Source organism: Lampetra fluviatilis, chromosome 8, assembly GCF_964198595.1.
Source record: "Lampetra fluviatilis chromosome 8, kcLamFluv1.1, whole genome shotgun sequence".
Taxonomy (NCBI): Eukaryota; Metazoa; Chordata; class Hyperoartia; order Petromyzontiformes; family Petromyzontidae; genus Lampetra; species Lampetra fluviatilis.
Window position 1 is genome coordinate 11,207,419 of NC_136282.1, and position 26,194 is coordinate 11,233,612.

A 26,194-nucleotide genomic window follows, 5' to 3' on the forward strand; every position below is an offset into this window, starting at 1 on the left:
TTTCGACCGCTCTTGTTTATGTTGCATTTTTTATTGTTTACATATTTGTCTTTATGTAACAAATTCCTGACAATGTCATGTTTTTTTTAATCAATCATTATCGAGTTTGTATTCTATAAAAAAGCCCCAAACAAAAAAGTTCAAAATAATCTTTGATCGTTTGTTAGTTTGAACCAGGGCCTGGTATGATGACCATTTCCTGCCATTTTTTTCCTTTTGGTGTGTTAGCAAAACACAATATATCAGTGTAGGAGTTCAGTGCAAGTGGAGTATGGGGCATTTGCTTTCGTCCCGAGCTGCCTAATCCTCGCTGGCCTTGTGCAGCCAATTGCACGCTGTTTGGCTGGCGCAGCGAGTCCTTGGAAACGTTAGGCTTCCAGCTGGGAGTTTCTAAACAAAACAATACCCAAATGCCTCTTTGCACTTTTGAAATTCTCCTTAGGAAAAATAAGATTACCTTGAGCTGTTAAACGCAATTGCAGTATCGGTAGAAGGATTACGGATCTTTGATAATTAAATATATATTGACGCAACTTTAATGCCGCAAAAAAGTGCCACGAATGATTTACAATTTAAAAGCATGTGTGCATTGAAACAAGTTAATGAAAAAATGTTTGAGTTTTTTTTCGTGATGATTGCCTCCATTAGCTCTGTTGTAAATATATGGACATTAGTGGGTTCTGTTTAATCAGACCACATGTACGCCCACGCAATTTTCCAGTGTTAAACAACACAGTTAAAATAGTGTTTATAACATCTGTTTGATTGGAACCCAGTGGTAGGAATACGTGTAGATTTAACAGCTCTTTGTCGTGAAAAAATGGCAACAAAATTAAAGTGCTAATAATTGCACAATAAAGTCTCAATATTTGAAAAATTCGATGGCTTTATTTACAGGAATGAGATAGTGCTTTTTTTTGTTTTTTTGTAAAAATGTCAAGTTTGACGTGAATTTTTGGAAAAAACTGTTTTCCTGTCTAGTCCCTCGGTGTCCTGTGAGCATTGTATTGTTTGGGAAACTATTTGTGCAACATGCACACGCTCACGTGCTTAAACTTCGCACGTTACACTTCCGTTGTTTTTCAGAACGCTTGTGTACATGTTGTGGGGATGAGCTGGCAACAGGTGGTGGCTGCATTGTATTTGTTTCTTGGGAACTTAACATTTTGGTGGATAAAAAAAAACCCCATCCTCTTACCGAGAATTAACATATCCCGTAGCTACATTTATTTATAATTAATGGTCATAAATACACGTGTTAATCCTTTGTTAAACCGCTGCTGGTCGGTTTGAATTTGTGACGATGTTGAAGGGGCCTGTTTTCACTCGCTACTGATTAAACTGATTATAGCAGTGTTCTTCATTGCAAGGCCCGTGCGCCACTAGCGGCCCCTGGTGGCCTTTAATGCGGCCCCTGACACCCGTTGCAGGAGGTGTGGCAGCCCTCACACTGATGATGTCTTATTGGCGAAAGTGGCCCCCACCCTCCTCTCAAAATTAGTGAAGAACATCGGGTTATAGGCATGGGTGCGAATCAAGGTCAGGTCAAAGGGTTTAAATACTTATGTATGTTGAACTTCTTTTGCACCTTACAGCACCAACTGTGACATGTTTCCCCCCCCCCCCCTTGGTGATACAAATTGTAAAATAAAGAATAAATATTTTTTTACTTAAATATTTATTCACATATTCCATACGTGTTTTATTATGTTCACCAGTCATGTAAATTCACACAGCTACTTCCAACTGGTCACCTAAATGTAACCTTCACCTACTGTTGCATCATTGTGTGACTTGTGGAAAACTGGAGTCCCTGTCGTTTCTTCATAGAGCATCTAATTTACTCAGGTACATTGCTTGTTTGTGAATTTAAAGTTAATATATACATTTATTTAAAACATTTCAACGTTTATAGAATTTTTCTCATTAACATTTGTTTAAATAAGGTAAAGGATCCTAAATATGTGCGGGTGTAGTGTTGGTGGTGGATTAGAGCATTGCCAACTGGCCAACTGGAACAGCACTTTGTGGTGGGTGATCAGTTGATTGAGAGAGTGGGCACATACAGTGACTGTCAATGCCAACACTGTTGTTGAGAGTAACAAGAAATAACTTATTTTATTTGTGCCAGGTCAATATTACCAAGAGACTAGGTAATGCTTAAGTCTGCCGACAGAACCATTTGCCCAACCATTTGCCCCTGTGCACGTCTGCTTCTGTTTGTTTTGTGCGAGTCTGTCTTATTTGATTAGCGGAGACCAGTGGCTGATTCCAGCTTTTTAGTGCTGGATAAATACCACTTGCGATTAAGCCATACACGGTTACTGCCAGATGTACTCTTTCTGCTCCTCTGTGGCCATTCTTGTTTTAAAGGACATTAATAAAGCAAAAGGTTAGCTTTTCAGGCACGATTGAGTAATTTTAATCAATCGTGTCCGAAAGGCTTGTGCTCAACATGCAATTGATTTAGAAAGACACGAGTACAATCGCAGTGCCGATTCACGTGTCAGTTGTGCCGCAAGTCTTAATAGCACACACCCAAGTGTGCGTTTCGTCCCAAGTGTTGAATTAGCCGTATAAGTCATCATGAGAGTGTTAATGTTTTTCGACGAGCAGTCCATAAACAAAGCTGTTTTTGGAGCCTGGTGTGGCGGTTGCCTGTATTTGGCCATTATATTTGCTTTTTGCACTTAGCAGACAGGAATTGAGGTAAACTTTCCATTCTCTTCGGCATCATATTTTGTGATTTTTTTTTTCCAAAGGACGTGTTTGGTTTTTTTCATTTCTTTGCACTGTGTCAAATAGAACAATTAAATAGGCTTCGATAACGGGGGCGGTTATTCCAAGACATATTTGCATTGGAACATTTAGAATTGGTTCCACAGAATAAAATATATTGAGTGTCTACGTGTTTAAGTCTTGCTCCACACCATCGCGGCCATCACTACCATTATTATCATTATCGTCGTCACCATCTGCAGGTGATATGCGAGGTTTATTCAGTTTTATGTGTGCAATCCTTACCCCCCGCCCCCCACCACTTTTCCTAGTGGATGAAGTATTCAACTGCTTTTTATTTATTTTACAGTCCTTTTTTATTCGAATTTTTAACAGCTCCTATTGCTTGTAAACTTTTTCTTTTACTAATTCTTTCTTTTTCTCTCTCATTGTTTCCGAGCAGCCAGAAGGAGATAATGTGGAATATGGGGTATGAATATTACCATATATTTTCACACGTACTTTTAATTACATAATGATATGGATATGGACTTTAAAGTAGGGTGGATCAGGAAAAAAACAGCGGTCGTTTCATTCGCTACAACATTGGTTTTCAGTCTGCCTCTATAAAGAGTGTTTGTCCTGTGGATGTACTCACCCGGCCATAGGAATATGGAATTGTATCCACTGGGTCAGTGCTGTAAACAGGAGATAAGCACCACCAAAGGCTCACTTTTGACATGGGACTGACTTATCTAACAGTATTTTCCAATGCATAATGTTGCTTTTGAGGCACAGTAAACATTTGAAATTAGAGAAATAATTGTACTATTTGATTTATTAGCAAGCAATGGCTACTAACTGTTGATGAATGCTAGCAATACTAAACAAATGTTCTTGGCATTCACTATTGAGAAAAAATGTTCTCAGTTGTACTTTGTTTAGGAAATATTTATCATGAGTAGGACATGAGTACATTTACTACTCACATTTGGCCTAAACACAAATGTTCTAATTCCTGTGGTTTTTTTTCCTTCCTTCGTTAGTCCAAAACATATTTGGGAAATCAGTGGAGGTTAAAAGTTCAAAATAACGAACGTCTTCATTTTTGGTCTGTTAACAGAAGGTGTTTTCGCTCGGTGCTGGGGACAGGCAGGTGATTCAACCAGCCCTGAACAATGAGATTCCTGTCACCGCATCCAGTGTCATCTTGCTGTTCAGGCAACTTGGTAAGGCTCATCACTATCGCGCGTACCCTTACAGTTTCATCGTAAGCATATGTTCATAATGTGGGTGTGCATCTCTCGGTTTAAGTGAGCATGCTTTTTTGGATAGCTAACTAATATACCAAATGTAGTTTAACACGTCTCTTTCATAACCAATATCAACAAACCTGTATTATGGATAGCTAATGTCTATATACCAAATGTGTGTATGGTTGTTGTCTCCCATTTATACCTGTGTACCGAATTGTGTATGCTTATATTTCTATCTGAACTAGACAGAAACACAAACGTGTATACAAAGACAGTAAATTCGATTTTTCGTGTTAAAGCACAGAATGATTAACAGCGAATTGTGCTGAGATGGGGTCGTTGTGGCCGGGTGGCATAGGGTTCAGAGCACGAATGCAGCTCTCTACAGATTGCTGCTTGGGATTAAACCAGGTTCTGAACGTATGGAGTTGGTGATCTCTGTCCATTCACCAACGTCTGCACAAAAAAATAACCTATCAATGAAACTTTTCCCCTTAATTTGATTTATTCTACTATTGAGACTTCTAAATTATAGTTTGGTTGACATGCGATGAGCTGTCTTTCCCAGGATATTAAAGCTGTGCCCCTTTTGTGGCTAAAGGGATCTTTTGACGTGTCTTCAGCAGTACTGTGGTGCCATTTTCCAGGGCTGTTCTCTGACACGGGGTGGTGCTCTGCGAGCTGCGAATATCATAATTTCATGATATATTAGCGACAACACAATTGGAATAATAAAATGATAAAATATGTGTTATATGTATTATTATTTCTACAGTATTATCAGCCTTGATCAATCCACCACTGAACCAATCCACTGTATATAATTGTGGGTATTAATATGTTCTCTAAATTAATTCTTGACACATTTCTCATTGAGTTAAACAAAATAAAGGAAGGGTGAGGTGTACACTTTTTTTTCGAATGTCTGGAAGAATTCTTTGAATCAACTGTGGGACATTTAATTGTTAACTATTGGACATATTAGAATGCATTATATGTAGAATCATTAATCTTCCAGTAGCTTAGCTTTGAAGATAATTTTAACTTGAATAGGAATGTGTGTGGGCCGGCAGAATTGAACAAAAGGCATACAAATGTTCATTGTCACTATCCTCCAAGGATAAGACGTGGTGACAGCCAGGCATCCATATGTCAGGGACATCATTCTCGGTAAACTCTGCAGCCCTTTTCACAAGAGGCTCGGATGCTTTCGCCCGTGTTTCACAACACTTGGGTGGATGCATGTGATTCTAATCAGGCTCATTGAATACGATGGTTTAAAATGTGCCATGATCAATTTTGGTGACTCAGGTCTTGACTGAGCTTTGCTATGGAAAACATTCTAGGCTTATTTCTACAACCGGTAATGACCTAACGTCTCAGAGTATTGCTTAAGTCAGTCCTTAAACCACAGGCTGCCGTATTCCTTGACAGTTGTGAGTAGCAGCTTTATATACACCTGAGCTGTTTAAAACAAAAATAACCTTTTTGCCACCGATTAGTAAAGTGTTTACCGTAACGCACATATTTCTTAAAGCGTTAGAATGGGTTTCCCCAATTCTTTTTTGAGCCCTATTATTAACACAGTTAAATTATGAGTATAATGTCGATAGGTACAATGAGAATTGTAATTGAAGCATAGCACTTTACAATGATTCACATTTAACACAACACACATTTTCTTCAGGTCGTCAATCCTCTGCTGGAGAGAAAGCCTTATCACACGATGTCCGATGTTAAAATAGGCCATACTTCACTTCGCGGGTCAGTGATAAAGAGGGTGGTTTTGCAGGACGGCTCAGATATCATGTACCACAGATATTAGCCATGGCCTGGAATCAAACTCCTATCACCAGGTTTATAGCATAGTGTCCCAAACACTGCATCTCTGCAAACAAAGATCCCCCGTATAGCCTGTAACGGACTGTTGGGGCAAGTGCTGTTCACGAGCACGGCACACAAGAGGGTGGGTGGCCAACACCACGCCTGGCCACCTTTGTCTCCCCAGTGGTAATGTTTAAACATCACACCAGGTACTCATTTGAGGCTGAGTCGACCTCGCTGAGGCCCAGGACCGGTTCAGATAATCGTCACCAGTGTTGGCCGTGAGCGGGAATCGAACACGGGTTGCCGTAGTTCGTAGCGCAGCGCGCTAACCGCTACACTACCGCACTCCCCCTTGCGTCTCTGCTCCACCCCCAAAACACACACACAAACACATGATTGTCTTAATTACTCTTCTCCTGACTTAAAGCTTTCGTGACTGCAGGAATTCATATTCCTTGGTTCTTTCGGTAAAGCCACGTAGAACAAAAATTTTTTATCAAAAACTACGACGTTTCGATCGCAATCGTCATCATTTTTTTTACTCCTGATGACGATTGCTTGTGTTGCGATCGAAACGTCGTAGTTTTTTGTTAATATTTTTTTTATACGTGACTTTACCGAAAGACCCAAAGAATACTCCTATCTTCGCTAACTAGCTTAACACCCTTTTATCAATCCACTGCTGGATGAAGGCCGACCCCCTCTCCCCACCCCGACTACATCCCTGTCTGGTCACGGTGTCGACTAAATCCACCAGTGTGTGAAAAGCAAGCAGGAGTGAAAACGGGATCCCCCTTTTGGAGCCCCCCCACCTCTCCCGAGGTTGTGCTGAGCTCGCTCTGTGCGGAGAGTGAGCGGAGGGGGCCTCCCTGCGCACGCCGGAAGCTCCGCGTGCCAAAAATCGCGTGGCTGTTTTCGGGACGCGTGGAGGCGCCACACCGGCTTTGCGCGAGCTCACGCGGAGGGGGGCGCTCTCTTTTTTTTTCTCTTCCCCAAGTGCGCGTGTTTTTTTTTGTGCGTTAGGATATTCCCTCGGCACAACAGTGGAACATTTTTGGAACGTTTAACAACCTGGGGATGATGATACCTAGAATAACACAGTTGTCTGCGGGCGATAAAGATGTTTATGATGAAAGTGGTTTGAAAGTGAAAACACTTTTCACACTCTTTATATTGTTGCCGTAGAAAGTATTTGAGATACTGCATTTTCTACACCGCGTGCAATGGAAGCATTTATTTTTTGGACGACTATAAAATAGCAATGAAACATTTGTACATTTTATTGCTCGTTCACTTTCATATCCTTGCAATGTGATCAGTTGGTATGAAATAACAATAACAATCTTCAATCAAGCCTTCTGGGTAGCGTGCATTGACGGCATGTATCACGTTGAATTAAAATCACGTGCGCTGTGTATATTCCTGCTGGGTGGTGCAGTGGTTAGAGCAAGCAAGCAATTTGGTGGTTGTCTTATGCTATAGGAATGCAGAATTTCCACCATTGCCTGCGGGTTGTAAGCAGGAGATGAAGAGGAAAACACTTCGACTTTTAGATGTTTTCGATTAAATAAATGTGTGGAGTAGTGGGGCAATGGTTGTAACAAAGCATGTACACTCACTGGATTATGATTCCAGCAACCCGAATGTGATTCCTCACCATGGCAAACATAAGTGTTGTGTAATATCTGAATCAGTTCTGTCCCCTACCCCCCCCTCCTCACCTTTACCAACCCACACTGATCAGTATGGTCAAAACCCCTCAACAGTTACTGATAGTGTGGGGATGCCTTAATCCATACGTGGATTGACAGTGGGCCTTAAATGTAATCATTCTTAAACAAGCATGCCTGTAAATTGTACGTAAATTCATAATCAATGATGATGCACATATTACTCTTTTTTATGAAATTATATTAATATATAAAATATTTATTTTATACATTACCCTCACATCCAAGAATCACGGTTGGCTGTGTACGTTTCGAAATAAGTTAAACATACATACGAAGGCAATACATTGTAGGCTGCTATTGGAATGGCTTCTATTATAATACTAAGTATGAACTGTTTGTCATTGTAAAGGCACTTGTTTTGTAGGTTTCATGATTCTCCATCCAGAAGTCAAAAATGTGGGTTTCAAAGACATAAACGTTTTCTTTAAAAACAGCCTGATAGACAGCAGGATGGAGCAGTGTCGCTCTGGTGTACTGGCAAGTCTTATAAACATCACGGGGAGTCATTTGGTGGCTGGAAAGTTTTCTTAACCTTGCTAAAAACTTGGGAAATAAAAATTACTTGATATCACAGTGGCACATTGCTGTTTTCAGAGTGATGGGGGGGATAACTGAAAATCGAGTCCTATTAAAAATGTGATAACATTTAACGAGCTTTCCCATGCGGCATGTAAGAAAGTCTGTAAGTTATAGCTAAATTGGTGCGGTGTGAACATGGATTTATGGCATGCATTAAACTTAACTCGTGGAAATCTGGCAAGTGGGTAAACAGGCAATGATATATGCATTCCCATAAAAGGGATAATTTAAGTGCATGTTTATAAAATAGGGCTGACTGAACAATTGTATGAAGCATGTGAAAGCTGGATATGTTTGTTCAGCAGAAGCAGCTTGCTAAAAGCCGGAAGTTGATCAAACAACGGTTTGCTGCCTCTTCTTGGTATCCACTGTTATGTTCGCTTGGCTATGGATTATGGCCCCTTGATGTCTCGAAAACTGTTGCATCAACAGTGCATGCACTATTTTTACACATCACATTTGCCACTGGTGAGGAAAATACTGAAGTTGAATGTCTGGTATTGACAGGTGTGCTCATAACAGACCCGACTCACTGATCGACTGTGCCATGTTAATTCAAAGCGATTGATTTTGTATGTGTGGGGAGCATATTGCCAGACAATGAAGAAGAGTTAACGTAAATACCGCGTCACTGTGGGCGATGTTTTTTCTCTCTCTCTCGGAAGTATGGTGACATGTTCATCAGTTAAAAGAGAAGAATCTGATAACATAAAAAAAATTCTCCTCTCGGGATGTAACTTTATTCCAGTCTCCGTCCTGCCCCAACGCGTTTACCCCGCACTGACCCACTTGTCTCTTGGTTATATAATATTTATCATAGAATGGCATTTTTTGTCTGAGCAGAGGAAATGCTTGGCGTGGTGAGACAATGGTTTGGTGGAAGTGTTCCTCATAGCTCCCGTGAGCCAAGCTATGTTGTGCAGATTATAATCGATGTGCATGTTAACCCCGCAGAAATTGTGGCAGGGCTAAATGTTACTACAGGCCAATTCTTGTTGAATGTAGTCATGTGTAAACGTAGAATTTTTTTTTTACCAAGATATTCCTTCCAAGATGTGTATTCCTTAAAAAAAGGATTTTATTTGTTGAATGCAAATTTGCAGTGCTGTACCGTTCAACTAAAATATCAATGATTTGGATAATAGGTTGAGATTAGTTCTGATGTCTACCAGGTCTGCTCTTCTCACCATCACTGTCATCCAAACACACATTCAGCAACCGCTGAGAGCTTCTAACCCTAACCAATGCAACAGATGTGAGCGCCTCACTTCATTCCTGTACGCTGAAGTTGCATTGGTTCCACCCATAGAACGGAAGACATGCATTTACGTATGAAATATGAATGCGTGTTTTCTTCATTGGCGAGAACCAAAAGACCACACTCGAGGTCGAATGATGCATCAGTTAATCAATTTGTAATGATTTCGCGGCTAATGAAAATTGCATTTAATCACACGTAAGAGTAGATGATTTAAATGTGTACGTTTTTATATAAATTTACATTGTTTCTTAAAATGACTCGGCAAATCTGAGATTGATAATTGAATCCCTCCCTATATTTATTTCCTTTATTTCTCCACTACATGTTTTGAAAGCTTCTTTTAATGTGACTGTCTTCTTGTTTTACTTCACTTCTATTTATTATTCACTCTCTTTTTGCAATGTCAGTGTCGACATGAAAATGCACGTTACAAGACATCTTGTCATCCTTTAAATGGCTTTTGGTTAGGCATCGAACAAAGACAGTCACTGCATCACACACTTTCAGATGTGCTTCTGCGGTCCTTTGGAATGTTCTTCCTTCAGATATTAGGAAGCCATTGGAGCTATGCATTTTTTAATCTAGACTGAAATTGTTTTTAGAACTGCCTTTTGTGTTTAGTTTGTTGTCCTTCCCCCGCACCTCTGATTATCACGGTTGGCTGGTGGGTGGGCCATGATTTTTCTTTATCTCTAGACCACATCATATTGCTGTGAAGATAAATTGTGTCATGTTCTCCATCTTTTTCTATAAAATCATTGTAGTGCTTTAAGGGCAAACATAACTAGAGAAAGCCTTGGATGTAACATGCGTACATCAAAAACTATGTTATTTTACCTCCTAGTGCAGTCAAAACTTAAACAAAACCTGCTGGAATGAGAAGATAAATTGACTTCGTATAGAAGCAAAACTGATTTTCTAATGAACATATTTTGTTCACAAAAACTTACACGCTTAAACTTTTAGGCTTTCTTTTTGAGAATTTAAAGTTGTCTATTACTATGACTGTTTTTATATATGGGACCTCCAGAATAATATTTAATTAAAATGGTTATCCACATTTCCACGTGTTATATGTTTACAAGTAAGCATCAGAATTTGGGGCGAATGAGAATTATTTCATACACTTGAGCACACATGTTGACTAATGTTCCGTGATTGTCTTTCGTGCATTTCTTAATCAATCGTTGCCTTATGCTATTAATACATATTCGTGATAGGGGGACACAACCTCACCGCAATATTTTAAACTAAAAACACTAGTTCACCTCTTAATCACATCCTTTCAAATATTAATGTCACCATTAAGACAATTTGAGTAAAAATTACGGCCTCCTTGCGCTCTTTCCATACTAATAACTTTCCTTGGCAGTGGCCAAGCCGCGTGTGCTTCGATTCCCTTCCTCGCTTTTGCAAATATCAAGCTTCCCAGGCAATGGAATAGGCCTGAAGATCTGTGGCTGTCCTTCCAGGGCCTCTTGAATTGGTTCTTGCTGGACGAAATAATTTATCTCAGCTATTGGACTCCCTCGGCTTCCTTGTGGTGAGACAGTCATTGCTATAAGCTGTATTGTGGGTGTGATTTCAGGACACCCTTCACAAGTGCCCTCTTGTAAAATATATAACAGAAAGTACAACTGGATTTCAGTTGAGAGCGTAATGTTTGTTTTTTTTGTTTCGGCATGCCTGTTCCACTGACATTACGCGATTTATATGTAATAGTATGATGAGTCAGAAATTTCAGGGTAAAACAGAGTTCATAGTGAATTCAGTGCTGACCTCAATGGTGGGTTTATTTTTATGGTTAACATATCAAAACCACATTTGTTATTATACTGCATTTTTGAATGTGCATTACTTGGCCAGATTGAGTCATTTCTGCATGAGATGCCTTTAGCTCGAGTGCAATGGGGTGGTTGTGGGATGTTGAAGATGGTGTCTACAGTACTTCTCTTGGGGCCCACAATCATTAGTTTAAACCCTCCCATCAAATTGACAATCCTCCAGGCATGTCAACATGCTTGTTGGATGCCCTTCACTTGTGTAAGCCATTGCTATTGTCAAGTGCAAATTATATGACATTGACAGGAAATGTGTAAAAAATAAAAGGGGCACACACAGTAAAAACAAGTAAACTTTGGTTCGTAGTTTAAATAAATGAATTTTCATTTATAGTTGTGAGCCAGCCGTGGATTTTAGAGTGAGTGCAAGGTATTTTCCTTTGGCACATTGATAGGTGTGAATTCACATAGAAATGCATTGACACTATCTGGTTATTTTTTGGCATCTGTGAAGTTTGCCACAGGAATGAGTTGCTGTTAATATTTTGTTGTAAAACTAAAGTGTTATTTTATATGCTTCGGAACAAAATTAGCTCGATAAAATAAATAAGCTGCTCAAATAATATCTGTGCACTGTATTGCGTTAGAAGTTTTAAGCAAGTTGAAACTGTACGAGTGAAACTTTTAAAATGATGCCAGTAGTAAAAACAATGCCATCTGTTATTATTTCACAGCAGAGCTAAAACTTGCAGGCATAAATCCAGAGCTCGGCAATTTGATTTCATGTTGCCATATGACCATTTTAGTAGAGCCAAAATTCCTTATGATTGGATGCCTTTGGCTTTCATTCTGTGAAATATTTTTATACTGGTGATCATAGTAACCATTGTAATTTTTGCGAGAGTAAAATGCTAAGAAGAAAAGCATGGACATAGCAATTTGTGGCTTGTGGCCTGTATGAGTAGGTGATGATGGCTTCATAGCATTACTCATAAAAAAAAGAGAGAAAAAAATCCGAAAATTACGCAAAGCAGATGCTGTGGCCTCCAGATTAAATACTGATGGACATATTTTTGTAAGGTAATATGTGGATGTAGGCCTTTCGGCACGTACGCACCGTCTCGCCGGTAACACTATCTCTGCTGGAGAGCGTCTGATTCGTAAGCAGGAGCCGTTTGCGGTCTGGGCTGGAGGAAGCGGGCTTCCTCGTGCAGAATGTCACTTCCTGTTTACCAACCGTTTGATGTAAATACCCAAGGCAGGATATCGTAACCAAACAGTGCGGCACAATCGCGCAGGAAGTCCCGGTTTTAAAAACATGCGTCAGGTCTTTGGCTCAATGGCAGACGGTACGCGTACGGCAGGCTGTGGAGAAAGGTCATAGTGTTGAGACTTCTATAACGGTGTGGTGTTCCCAACGTGAGTGTCCCTGCGGGACCCCTTTTTGGTGCCAACGATCCTAGGTTTTCCAAAGCAATATTATTTTTTGACTGGAGGTGTTTTCCATGGTATATCATAAGCTTGGTTTATACCGGTGGTAAACTAAGTGTTTAATTCTACATTTTAAGTGACTGTAAAAATTCAAACGGTGATGTTTTACTGGATTTAATTTGACTTTAATTGTGTAAGCATAATAGTTATTCAAATCAATAACTTTTTACGAGCAGGATTGTTCAAAATATATTGCTTTTCATTTATCTGACTTTCTGGAAGATTTGCGGTTTCTTCAAATTGTGATGCATTTGAGTATTTTATGTTTGAATGCCAAGAGTAGGCGCCTTTAAGCCTCGGGTACCTTGTAGTATTTTTTTGCAAGACCACACTCGCCAATGTTAACTTCTTTTCCTTAGCGCCGGGCCAATCCCACACACGTAATCTATTGAAAAAAATAACGCTCTGCTTGTGGGCCAAAGGCATAATCACTTGACTCACAATTTATATTCTTTGGGTCTTTCGGTAAAGTCACGTAGATAGGTTCAAAGAAAATAACAAAAAACTACAACGTTTCGATCGCAACGCAAGCGGTTATCAGGAGAAGGGGGTTGGCGTCTAAAGTTAGAGGCTGACCGAAACTGAATGTCTAGTTTCGGCCGAAACTGAAACCAGACCGAAAGTAAAAAATTGACTCTCTGCCGAAACCGAAAGTTTAACTACACTTTTGGCCGAAACTGAAGCCGAAAGTTTAACTACACTTTCGACCAAGACCGAAACAGAAAGGTATATAACCGAAGTTACCGAACACAAGATTTATGAAACATGTCATGATGCAATGCTACTTTAATTAAAAATAAATCTAGCACTAATCATTCAGAGCCTGCAGTAAGAGTCGCTAAATATCAAATCTTTAGGTGTTGCTTACTTAGTAATTATATCCAAACAAACTAATGTTGTAGTTAAGAAACAACAGTTTTTCCCGCATTCAGCGAGACAGGCTGCCGTCTGTTGACCGGTCGTATCTACATTAGCAGACCGTGGTTGTGGCTGTAACCTCGCTCCCAAGCTGCTGCTGCTGACTTGTGTGTGTTTGCAGCCTATCGCATAGGATTGCCTAGCGCCGACTGACCGGCGGATAGGCAGAGTGATAGACCTAGCACGAGCGTTTTATTCGTCAAATAGATCTTCGGTTGACGAATGACGACCGAAAGTCAATGTCAGTTTCGGCCGAAACCGAAACCAGACCGAAAGTAAAAAATTTACTTTCGGCCGAAACCGAGAGTATGCCCAAAGTGGCCATTTGCCAACTTTCGGCACCGAAACCGAATTTCAGTCGGCCTCTAGTCTAAAGGCAAACTGTTTATTAAGGTTTGAAATGGGCATAGCCCAAATGTCAGCAACATGGGCGGGTTAGCTGATGTTAATGTAAGTGGTGGGTGGCGACCGAGACTGTGGTGGGTTTTCCACCAATTGAAGGGCTGCCAGGTAAGATTTAGAAATGTTCATGTAAGATCGGTGAGCGGCCTCCACGACGAGCGATCATTGCACCTTGCTCCACACTGCTGACGGTGGAGGTTGACAAGAAAACACAAATCAAGTCATGACCAAAAGTGGTTGATGACTTTCCAATGATTGCCGAGTTCATAACCATCCTCTCGGTTGAAATTGTGTCTGTATATATGGATGACTTCATGACCTGAATCTTTGTTGATAGCCAGTAGGCTTGCAAAGTACCACCGTCTTAGAGAAATCAATTTCACGTGAGCCAGCCGCATTAAAATAATGATCAGCTGCCCCGCCTATGCTGCTGACATTTGGGCTACGCCCATTTCAAACCTTTATGAATAGTTTGCCTTGAGAAGCTAACCCCCTTTTCCTGATGACGACCACTTGCGTTGCGATCGAAACGGTTTTTTTTGTTATTTTCTTCGTATGAATTCCTGCAGGCACAAAAGCTTTAAGCCAAGATTTTACTCACAACGTTAACATCAAAATCGCTGTTTTTTTAATTAAAATGGTATCGTGCATCGTCGGTTTCAACTACAATACTTGAAATTTTCCATTGAAAGACCTGATTTCATTGGGGGTGTGTTTTGTGTTGTTTTAACTCAGTGGTACTTTTTTTATTCTATTGATTATCATTTAATTACAGTATAATTTCATTAATATTGCAAGCGGAGGTTATTTTGTTTCGCTTACAAACAGTAGAATTCAAGCCAAGCTAAGCTGTGCATAGTTTAGTTTCGTGCCATCATTGTCATGTGTGCAATAATGAAAGCACTGTCTCTACTATGGCTGGAGCTCTGGGCTATTAAACATGCGTGGGTGCAATAATTAAAGCACTTTATCTTCATCTCGCCAATAAACATGCATGTAACAGCTTCATTAAAACAATTGTATTGAACAAACTAGTCACTGTGGCATTGTGCAAACACAGGCAGATGCTAAAAGAAATATCGCGGGTCTGATGATAATTTCAACCTGTTTTCACGGTCCTATATAACCTCATTATCCTTTTTAGACTTGGCTTCAAACAAAAGTACCACGAAATTTGTCTTTTTGGAAGAAGTGTCACATGCTGTTATGGAGTGACGTTAATTTTTTTTCCCTCTGTTTTTTTCTTTCTTTCTTTGCTTATTCTTTATCCCCACAACAGGGATCAACAACGTGCTGCACCTGTTTTGTGCTGTGCTCACGGAACACAAGATTCTATTTCACTCCAGCAGTTACCAGCGACTGACCGAGGCATGCCGTGCGCTTGTGGCCCTCACCTTCCCACTCAAATACAGGTGGGTTCATATTGTGCAGGTTACAAAAGTGGGTTTAATTGGAACTGGAAACAGAACTGGGAGGAATACGTTGGGGCATAGTTGGACCCCCCCCCCCCCCGGGTAAGGTGAGGCAAGAAGCGGAGAACTTCACGTAGTTAAATAGTGCCAACATTTTCGATCGTAGCGGTAGAGTGGAATTCTTAGTTTCTCTGGGAATCAAACGTGGACTTTTAGGATTCAAAAGTACTTTTGAAATGTTTGCCCAGTTAATAGTAATTCTCTCAAACTGCTACAGGTTAAAGTGAATTAAAATGTATGCCTCAACTACATGCAGAGAAGAGGTGGAAGTAGTCAATGTATGAATAGATTAGCAAACTTCTAAATGAATGTAAAACATACGATACCATTCTAGTTGGAGACTTCACTGCGATGGTAAGAGAAGAGAACATCCATTAGAGTTTACAGAGAGCAGTGAGATGAAGATTATGAACACATTTTTAAAAGGAGTCTAGAAAATGTAAATGGAGAAGCCCAAATGGTGATATGAGAAATGACGTGCACTTGAAGTATGTACGATGAACTTGATTCGCACCGTACGTAGACAAACGTGCAGATGATAAAGCAAAGGTTGATTTATACATGGAGAATATATTAGCCATCTTGGATTTGCCAACAGTGATTATAACAAACAATGGAAAGTAACTACCAATTATTGAAGAACTTAATGAATGTGACAATCTGAGACGGTTCATACATTCTCCATCTCTTTTTATAGAAACATTCTCCCATCCAAATTTTGGAAAACATCTTCGTATGCCGCTGTGAATTTGCTTTTTGCGAAAACGCGTCTCCTTGTGTGACTCAAACGTGCATTTTTGGTGCTTGATGCAATCTCGGTGGAGCTGTTTCATTCTTTTGCAAGTTGGGTTGAGAAAATGTTTTCCCCAGATCACATGTATACTTTTAATCAGATTCTGGAAGAGACTAATGAATGTCATGTACTATTGTGCTGAGCCTCTGGTTAACAGTGACACTTCATGTAGTCATTCAAGCACTGACAAAAGAAGCCTTATGTGGCTGTATGTACGTTAATCACAGACTCACAATTGTAAATGTTATTTTTTTATAACTTGTATAACTCAGAGGTAAACAGTCAGGTGTGTGTTTACCAGAAGAAAAGTCATTTTAGCCAATTATAATTAATTTGAATGTGAAGATCACCTTCAACAAATCAACGTAACCTGTAACATTGTTGTTTATTTTACCGTATGTAAATAATGCACTGCATGTTTTTAAATTCCAGTAGTTAGCTCATTTCTGTAACAAGGACTTAACATGCTTCAGCTAGCGGTGTGTTTCAGCGAGGACCCGCCTCACTTTATCCCCAGGGATCTCAAAAATGCGTGCTATAAACAGAGTTGACACTAAACAGGTTGAGCCACCATGGTTACGTGCCTTAACGGCACCTTCTTCTACGCCATAAGCAAAATGGGTAATTTAGACGAGATAAAAAAACAAACCAGAGTTCATAATAAGTAGATTCCGCTGTTATTGAAGACAGGATGCATGAAACCATTGTTTGCACACACATACCAGTGGTATTGAGTTCAAGTGCTCATGATGAATTTGTGCATGCGCATTTTTTGGTGTTTGTATGGGTCTTCATGCATGTTTGTGATTTTTTTTAACAAAACAAACATCGAGGTTGAATAAAAATACATTATTTTGTTTTTATAACGAAGTATTTAAAAAAAATTGAATAGGGTTTGTAATTTCTAAACTTGGACATGTAATCATTCGTTGTAATGTATATCGCTTGGTTTATATTAAAATACGTGTGCCAAGCCTTGACTTGCCAATGTTAAACTTCTGCCAAAATAAGTTTGACATTTCTAACCGTAAATAAGTACAATTAATCCAGAGTAAAATTCAAACTCTACCACATTATTTTATATATGCTGCATCTAGATGGTATGTTGGCTTGTACAACTATCGACATTTTAGCTATTTGTTACTTTTAAATGCCCGGCGATCATATAAATCGGGCGTCCATGCACAAAATTTTGCTTTACAAACTTAATTGAGTTACCTGCCTCTAATTTAAGTGGAGTGTAATTCAGTTAATAGCGGCCACCATAATGTTAAACACTTTCAATTGGTGTAGTTGACTTAAGTTAAAATTAAACTACACCTAATGGTACATTTATTTAGTTATGTAATTCACTAATGTTCAAATGTTCAGAGTGACATGAAACATTATAACCCCTTCATATTCATGTTTAACAAATATATGTTTATGAGTGTGTATTACGCAGCTGTTATTGGTGTTTAGTAGCAGTTAGCTGTCGTAGTTAAATTGGGTAATGCACATCATGTGACAATACGCTTGCTGCATCCATGGCAATTCATCAGACCTCAGTGGGCCTGAGAATGTGGACCTTTAACTACTTGAACATAAACAGGATGTTTGGCTGACTGCGAAAAGGTGCTTAACATTCTTCTATAATGTCAGCGATATAAATTGCGCTTACTATTTAGCAACGTGTCTTTTCTGTATCTGCCATGTGATGTTATGCAATCTGTCCAGGGCCAAGGTCTTATTGATCAAAGCGTCAATTCTACACCATGTTGACATGTTTAGTACTGTGTTTACTTTCTAAATTTGAACAAACATTGTCACTGTCATTCAGCCTTGGAACTTGCAGCACCCATCTGTAATGTTGCATTTAAAAAGCAAAACATAGCTTACGAGCAGAATGCTCAATCTTGATTTGAAGTTTTTGTGACTTTGTGTTGGACAAGGTCACTATGTCAAACTTTTCAATGGAACCTGTGTTGTTTCATTATAGTGTTTATACACACCACATGACCATTTTACTGGCCGTTTTTTAGACCTGAGAATGCAATTAATTGTTAACTATCCGCCCCTGAGCATGCTTGGTCTAAAAAAGCGGAGCTCATAACCGCAGTTCCACAACAATTAATAGCGTCAAATTTGGTAATAGATGATTCACCAAAGGTGATATGTGCTGATCAGCTTTTCCTGTTTGAACATTGCAGCTACACGTACATCCCGATCCTGCCAGGAAGCCTTCTGGAGGTCCTGAGCACCCCAACTCCCTTCATTATTGGCGTGCACTCCACCTTCCGCAGCGAGTTCCAGGAGCTGGTATGTTGGGCACACCTCTTCTGTTCACAGTTTTGTGTGGTCTCGCTTTTTAGCGAGGCCATTTTTGTTCTGCATCTTTAATGTAATTTTAAAGTGTGTGAATCGTACATGAGTATGCACGTGCTCGGCCGCTTACCAGTGCTGCACGTATAACGTGCGGACTTTGACCCTGACAGTTGGACGTCATTATTGCCGACCTTGATGGTGGGACGGTCATGATCCCCGAGTGTGTGCAAGTCTCGGCCCTGCCTGAACCGTATCTGCAGCACATCCAGACTTCCCTCTCAATGGTATGCAGCTGCCAATTGCATTAGTGCTCTCAATAAAGTAGCTCTTAGGAAATGCTAAATGTTAATGATGTCATAACATTGCAGCGAATGTGCTTAATTTGTTTTATTATGAATTTGTTACCTTTTAAGGTTCTTTACCCAGACTTGGAGGTGGCAGACATGGCTTTTTCTCCAACTTCCCCAAGCGTCATCAAGCCTGAAATGCAGGCGAGTGATCACATTTCTCAGAGACAAATAACCAGTCCATAATTTCCATTCACTTTTTTCTTCCATGTTTTTTTTTATACTTAGGTCTAATATTCCTGTTTTAAATCCAAAAATAAAATGTTTTCTTTGGGCTTAGTGAAAGCACTTCTGTTTCAAATTGATCTGCTACATTTTTATAGGAACATTGGACATTCCACTGCAGATTAAGATACCTTTGAAGCCGAGGCTTATACTATACTTTGAAAACATTGCCAGATTGAAGCTATTACTCGATGGCAGGAATTTAGTTTTTGACAAAGTAGAAAAAAACACCATCTTATCTCTCTTAATGATTTTGACCTCTTTACACTTAGGACAAGGAGGTGCGTGCTGCGATGCTGCGGCTGTTTGCTCAGCTCCTTCAAGGCTACCGCTCGTGTCTGCAGCTAATCCGGATCCACTCCGAGCCCGTGATTCGGTTCCACAAGGTCCTCCCCTCATCACTTCTCCCTCCCCTCCCTCCCTGCCACTATTCCTGCCGGTTGCCCGCCCGCCTAGCAGTGAACCTCATCTCAACAAGCACGCTCCTTGGCCAGCCCGTGCAGAAAACCTCCTCCCGTTGTTTATTATTCCATGGGATTGAACCTCAAAGTACTGTGATCGGATTCCACTGTGATTGAGTTTAGGCTTCTTTAGTCTTATACAACAAAACTATAATCATGGGGTTTTGCTCATGCTTTGGAAAAAAATGTTCGTTTAAACTTTTAGGGGTGTTTTTAAAGGAAAAGTAGTATTCATTTAATATTTTTTTGTGATCACATGTATGCATTGTTTTGCTGAAGTTCATTATCAGCAGAAGCATTTTTACATCTGTTAGTGTATTTGTTTTCTTAGTACATTATTATTTGTTTTCTCTATTTCAAACTGTCAGAATTTATGAAAGATTTATTTTAGAAGTAGATGACAAAGTATTTCCCTAATCGATTAAAATAAACTGGAATGTGTTTCTGTCAAGAAGGCCTTATGTGAAAAAACACGAGACAGAAAAACAGGTCAATTGCGTGTTTTGTGGGTAGATTTATTCGTGGTTGAGTTGAAGTGAGGCCCCCGGCTGATGGATCAGTCATTGCAAGTGGGAAAAAACAGCAACATGCGCCTGGAGGGATAGCACGAACATCTTTTTGTATACAGAAAAAAAAATTAAACTGGTATTTGGAGAATGATGAGGATAATTGAGTTGAGTGAAGCAGGGAGCCTTGGTTGTAAAAAGTTTTGAGTTTCCTTCGGAACCTTTCCCCTACACATTCCTCAATTCTTCTGGGGATTTAGTGAAGTTTGCATCTGAGTCCCATAAGATGGCTTTGTAGGCATATTTAGAGAGATCACTCGGGCCGGCGTGCCAAGCTGTATTGATGAGGAGTCCGCCAAGGATAATAACTCATTTTTTTAAAAGGTCTCTTGGGTAAAGACAAACTGCTTTTGTATACCATAAATGGAAGAAGATTAAGATTTAAAGATGTCTGGACACCATTTCAGATATGGTGTAGGTTAAGAGAGTCATAGATTAATTGATGTAATGTGAGCCATGAGGTTGGCATTTAAACCTTCAACAATTTCTACTGAATCAGCTGAACATATTGGAGTGTTAGGAAAACAGGATAAGCTTGTTTCAATAAAAAAAACCCCAAATAATACTTTTACTTTCTGAATATCACTCGCTGCGGTTTGTGAAAATGTGAAAGTAATAGGAGTTTGCTATTAATTTTCCCCCTGTGGTATTTATTAGCCAAGGTGGGCCGGTGCCGGTGAGAGGTCTGGGGCAGGAAGGTCAGGGCAGGAAATCTCAAGCACTTGCAGTGAGTGCTCAGGAATCCAGACAGGGAAATGCCATGGGCTGTCCCAGTGTGACAGTGGGGGGTGGGCCTTAAACCTTGCCCTAATAGTGAAAACGCCTTTCCCATAGCTTTCACCGTACCATTATTCAACAGTTTGGTGTCAGAATTGTGAAGACATTTGTACTGGTTATGAATAATGTGGCATTCATTGAACAATATAGATTTGTTCTCCCACACTCTTTTGGTTAACATGAACACAATATAACTTCCTTCGAATGTGTAGCAGCAAAGTGGCATGTTCATTTTTTGTGCACTTGGGAGGGCCCTAGTTATTTTGCAATACGTCATCTTCAGGTTGATTGCTAGATATTAATTTGGACGTTTGACAATGTTCAAAGAGTACTTTTAGGGTTCCTTTGAGCTTGGTGATGTTTAAATAATTTGCGTCTGACTTTTTGATGTGCAGGCTGCATTTCTCGGACAGCGAGGCCTCGTGGAAAACGACTTCATTCCCAAACTCCTGGACAGCATGGCATTTGCAGGCTTCGTCTCCGAGAGAGGGCCTCCCTACCGCACATGTGACCTCTTTGATGAGGTAGCATAGTCTGCTACTTGTCTGCGTGTCCTTGTCATTATCACCAGCCATAGCCAAATCCGCTGCCCGATGATGAAGGCCTTCCCCAGTTGATGCCGTCTTCATCACTCCCATCGCCTTGGCAGACGTCCTCTCGTCAGAATTTAATTTACTTCAGTTTTTCACCTTTGATTTTTAATGACAACAAATGGTTAAATTCATATTTTTGTTTTTAAAAGCTTGAAGGAAGATGCAAGCTAAAAAAACAAACGTCTCTTATCTCGTTGGTACACACATAGCGTGTTGATTTTAAGCTGTCGGACACACTACATTCATTCGAAAAAATGTACTTTGAAATTGCTTTTATGTGGGCTGCTGTCACTGCATTGACGTCAATACCAACCCATATTGGAATGATGTCACAGTTTGGGTACCAGCTTGCCGTAAAGATGCACTCGGATGATTTTAAAGTCTTTTCTCATAAACAAAGCGTCAAACTGATGTTGGACAGCCCTTGGTACAGAGCATAGTTACGTATCCATAGCATACGAGTTGTTTTTGTTTTGGTTTGAGTCTTCCCCTAGCACTTTAAGAGAGGTGCTAGAAATGATAATGATGATGTATTCTCTTTAGCTGGCAGCCTCAAGTGTGGAGTGGGTGAAGAGTGAAGAAGGAAATCAAGAGCTGGTCCACAAAAACATCCGCCACCTTGCCAAGAAGCTATATGACAACGTAATATCATAGCATACGATTTTCACATTCTTTTTAATGTCAGTGTTCTCACCTGCATAGCCTTCAAAATTCTCAAAAGTGAGCGATTCTTCGCGGTACCATGTGCCAGCCTGCTGAGAACTGTTTATACATTTTTTTACGTTGCCAATGTATTTAGTTTTTTTATGCAGATAGCACCTCGAACTATATTACTTGTGTGAAAATATTTTCAATAGATTCCTCTTTGGTATGGAATACTTGGAACTGTACCCATAGAATATGAAGTGATATTTTTACATAAGTTAACTATTTGTTAGAATCTCGTGAGTTGCACGTAATTACCCATTCATGTAAACGACGCTCCGCTGGCGACGCCAGCACTACTGGCTGTGCATTTTTAAACATGTGTTTCGGTGACGATTGTGATGCCACATGATGTTCCGTCAATCACAATTATTGTGCGACTTAATTTAAAACAACCCTTAGCAGTTTGCAGAATGGCACCAAGTCTGGCGTTTCATTGTTCTTCTCAGCTTGTACGAAACGTGCACGCGAAATACAGGCAGCTTTTACCACTGTTTGCAATTTTGTTTGACCTTGCAATATGTGCACAACGTTAATTGAAAATCTCGTTTGTGAAATGGTCCCATTCTGCTTATTATTGAAGTGAGCCTGGTTTGTTGAATCTTGCGTGAATTACGCTGTTACAAAACTCACATACAACGTAGAAGGTAATAAAAGCCATCTTAAAATGTTGGTACGCTGTGTTAAAGTGCACAGTAATGTTATGGTGCTGTTATGTTTACCCTTTTTAGATTGTTTCAAACGGCAGGTTTTTTTTTTGCCGAGGTCACAGTAAGCCTGTTTGAGTAATACATACTGAAACTCCTTTCTCTTAACAATGCTTTTTGCCAAAGTGTGATTCTTGACATTACGGAAATTGGAAATCTATTTCCAAACGCCTCTACAGTGTTTTTTGATACTCGTTGGCAACAATTACAAAAGTGTCTGTGCTGCATAGTCCAAGTGCGGTTTATCTGGGGAGTACACTTACTTAAATATAGATTTTAAAATGTGATTACACATTTTTTAAGTTTGCTAATTTAATCGTGAAAGGTTAAATATACTAATGTATTTGCATAGGTTATCTTGTGGAATCAAGAAAACAAACACTGATTTTTCGATTTTCAGATGGTTTTATAGTTTTAATCATCAATCAGGAGTATGCTTATTAAGCAAATGCAATTCCTTGTTGGCCCACTTTTGTAATATATGTGCTTTCATTTGATGACCTGAAATTGCTCTGCATTTTATGCAGTTTAAATAGAATATATTCTGGATATAAGCACACCTAATATCACTGTTCGATTAGAAGCAACACATGCATACAGTTGAGGGAGGGGGGGAAAGGGAAATTCTGATATAATCACACGTCTGATATAAGCACAGCTGGCCTTACTCTCAAAGGGTGTTCTTATATTCAGCTTATACCATACATGCTGAGTATAGGTTTTATAATTAAATGTAAGTGGCGTCGACCATACCATTCACACGCACACGCGTTTGTGTGCATGCCATGCACATGCTTTTGTGTGTAAGAGGTGTATTCACGTCTGTGTGTGTTGCTCGCTCGCAGGAGAACCCCAGCGCACTGACCCCCGTGCAGCGCGTGTACCGGCCGTCGGACAACGCTCTGTCCATGCCGCAGCAAAGGCCCTACCCGCTCATAGCTGAGCACGTGGTGGAGAAACTGATGGAGGAAGGGCTGGCTCGGCTGGTTGGAACACAGATTGTCGTGCGGCCAGAGAAACTGTGCAACGTCCCAGCCGGAGACGCCATCGGTGAGTGAGCGTGGCGTGGGGCTGATGGAAAAATCTGGACATGCACCGCTGGTCAGCTGACAGTCGTCTTGGACCTTGTTTATTTAATTGCTTAAAATGTTCTGTTGTGTGCGCTGGTACAGGTACATGTTGTGCTCCAGGATCGACATCTCAAACAACGGCCATTCCATGTTGCACGGATATATTAATTAGTGAAACTTGGCAGTGGAGTTTCCTCTAGAGATGTTTCTGCAGCGTGTCTCACAACGAGAACCGTTCCTTTCAGTCCAACGTGGCCCTCGATCCTCAGAGCTGTGATGGGATATCTGCACATGGTATAGCCGGTGTGTCCCTGAGCCTCTCCACAGATTGAGTGCAGATGCTTTCAGTTGCCACTAGACTAAAATGGACCCCGTGCCAGCATTGGGAAGAACGTTGCGTCCAAACGTGACATCAGTTGTCAGAATCGTGGAAATAGTATAGTGGAGTTTGGCAAGATGTGTCGAGTGGTGTCTGCATTGAATGTTTAACGACATATACACTTTGACGCCGATATTGTGCCACCAAAAATATTTGACATCCCTGCATGGCAGTGTGCTCCAGTGTCTGGGCCGTATACATTGTGATTTCAGCAAGGTGGATTGGATTTGATTGGGAGATTTTTTGGCAAATGTTAGCCACTGAAATGAACTCGTTTGTGAGTGTGCCAAGAGTAACATGGTAACAGAAATAACTGTTGCGTTTTGGCCTGAACTTATTCTGATGTTGAGGAGCATGCCAGCATTTGGCAAAACACTGCCAGCCTTTACATGGTCAGACGAATCTCGAGGAACGTAATCATGTATAAGTTATAACATATCTTGTGATAATTTTACCTTATTTTTATTTTGGAAATTAATCAAAAGTAAATAAATTAAAACTCTTGCAATGAATCCAGTGATGTGAACAAATGATCCAAATGGACACAAATTTGCAACACTTTCCCAAGGTTCGTCTTCTTGGTTCTTTCGGTAAAGTCACGTAGAAGGGAAATAATAAAGTAATAAAAATAAAACATAATAAAATAATATGATATAATATTTTTATTATTTTTTTATTTCCCTTCTACGTGACTTTACCGAAAGAACCAAGAAGATTAATCCCTGCAGTCACAAAAGCTTCAAATCCAAATAGTGTATTTTTATTATTTTATTATTTCCCTTCTACGTGACTTTACCGAAAGAACCAAGAAGATGAATCCCTGCAGTCATGAAACCTTCAAATCGAAATGGTGTATTTTTTTTATTTTATTATTTCCCTTCTACGTGACTTTACCGAAAGAACCAAGAAGATGAATCCCTGCAGTCACGAAAGCTTTAAATCGAAAATTTTCCCCAAGGTTGTAATGATCCTGGGTCCCCTCTCCCCCCCAACTTCTTTCACCAACCTTCACTGATCAGCATGGTGAAGTATGGTCAAACAACTATTATTTACTAACACGACGTGGCCTGCATCCATCAGTGGATTGCCAAATGGCTGTAAGATTTTTATATGTATATGAGAAAAAGTCACATTCCTCAGTGTATACTGAAGGCTTGTGGAAGTGCCAGGAACTGCCTTAGCTTAATCCTGCAGCTTTAACAGCTATTATTGCCTTGGCAATCTGTAAATGGTCCTTGCTACAGTGGAGAAGGGTGCATTTGGTATGCGGTGTAATAGAGGAGATCATGGAGATGAGGCTCTGCTGGCAGAAAGCCATTGGCTACTCATCATTGGCACCAGCTTCAGCGGGGCATATTTTCTTAACGCCCAGTCGTGTTTGGAGAATCGCGCGTGCAGACGGCCCTAGCATGTCTCCATTGTGTGTGGATGTCATCGTGTGGTTTAGTTTCCTCTAAACTGGTCTGTTTTGGGTTATCCCACAATAGTGCTGCATATTAAACCCCATGTTTATAACAATCTCGCCTGCTGCCCCTTCAACCATTTGTTTTCAGTTTTCCCCTTTGAGCCTTTTTCTTAACATTATTGTTGGTCGTAAGAATGGTAGTTATGTCATTGGCATCGAATTCAAATTTAAAATTGCCAGTTCTATTTGTGCTTGATGATTTCAGTCTCTTGCCATATTTATGTTCAATACAAAGGCAATACACATGTTATGTTTATCATGCTTGTTAGTCCATGCAAAGTGACACAGTGAATTTATAGATGTTTTAAAATTATTATAAATAAGTGTAATTTAAAGTTGTAATAGAGCATAAAGCTTGACTTAA

At 40.0% G+C, this 26,194-nt stretch overlaps 1 protein-coding gene across 9 annotated transcripts in view; it reads left to right on the plus strand.

Annotated features, from left to right (window-relative positions):
* LOC144933869 (myotubularin-related protein 5-like) overlaps positions 1 to 26,194 on the plus strand; it is a 96,571-nt gene that overhangs the window by 36,242 nt on the left and 34,135 nt on the right. For 5 of the 9 annotated variants that reach the window (XM_078859112.1, XM_078859118.1, XM_078859119.1 and 2 more), the window contains exons 6-15: positions 3,182 to 3,208; positions 3,842 to 3,947; positions 15,246 to 15,378; positions 18,421 to 18,529; positions 18,706 to 18,819; positions 18,949 to 19,026; positions 19,380 to 19,493; positions 21,307 to 21,435; positions 22,048 to 22,146; positions 23,762 to 23,966. In XM_078859112.1, the coding sequence (XP_078715238.1) occupies positions 3,182 to 3,208; positions 3,842 to 3,947; positions 15,246 to 15,378; positions 18,421 to 18,529; positions 18,706 to 18,819; positions 18,949 to 19,026; positions 19,380 to 19,493; positions 21,307 to 21,435; positions 22,048 to 22,146; positions 23,762 to 23,966 (1,114 nt within the window). The remainder of the gene's footprint in view (positions 1 to 3,181; positions 3,209 to 3,841; positions 3,948 to 15,245; positions 15,379 to 18,420; positions 18,530 to 18,705; positions 18,820 to 18,948; positions 19,027 to 19,379; positions 19,494 to 21,306; positions 21,436 to 22,047; positions 22,147 to 23,761; positions 23,967 to 26,194) is intronic. The other 4 variants (XM_078859116.1, XM_078859120.1, XM_078859121.1 and 1 more) reach the window with 1 other exon arrangement.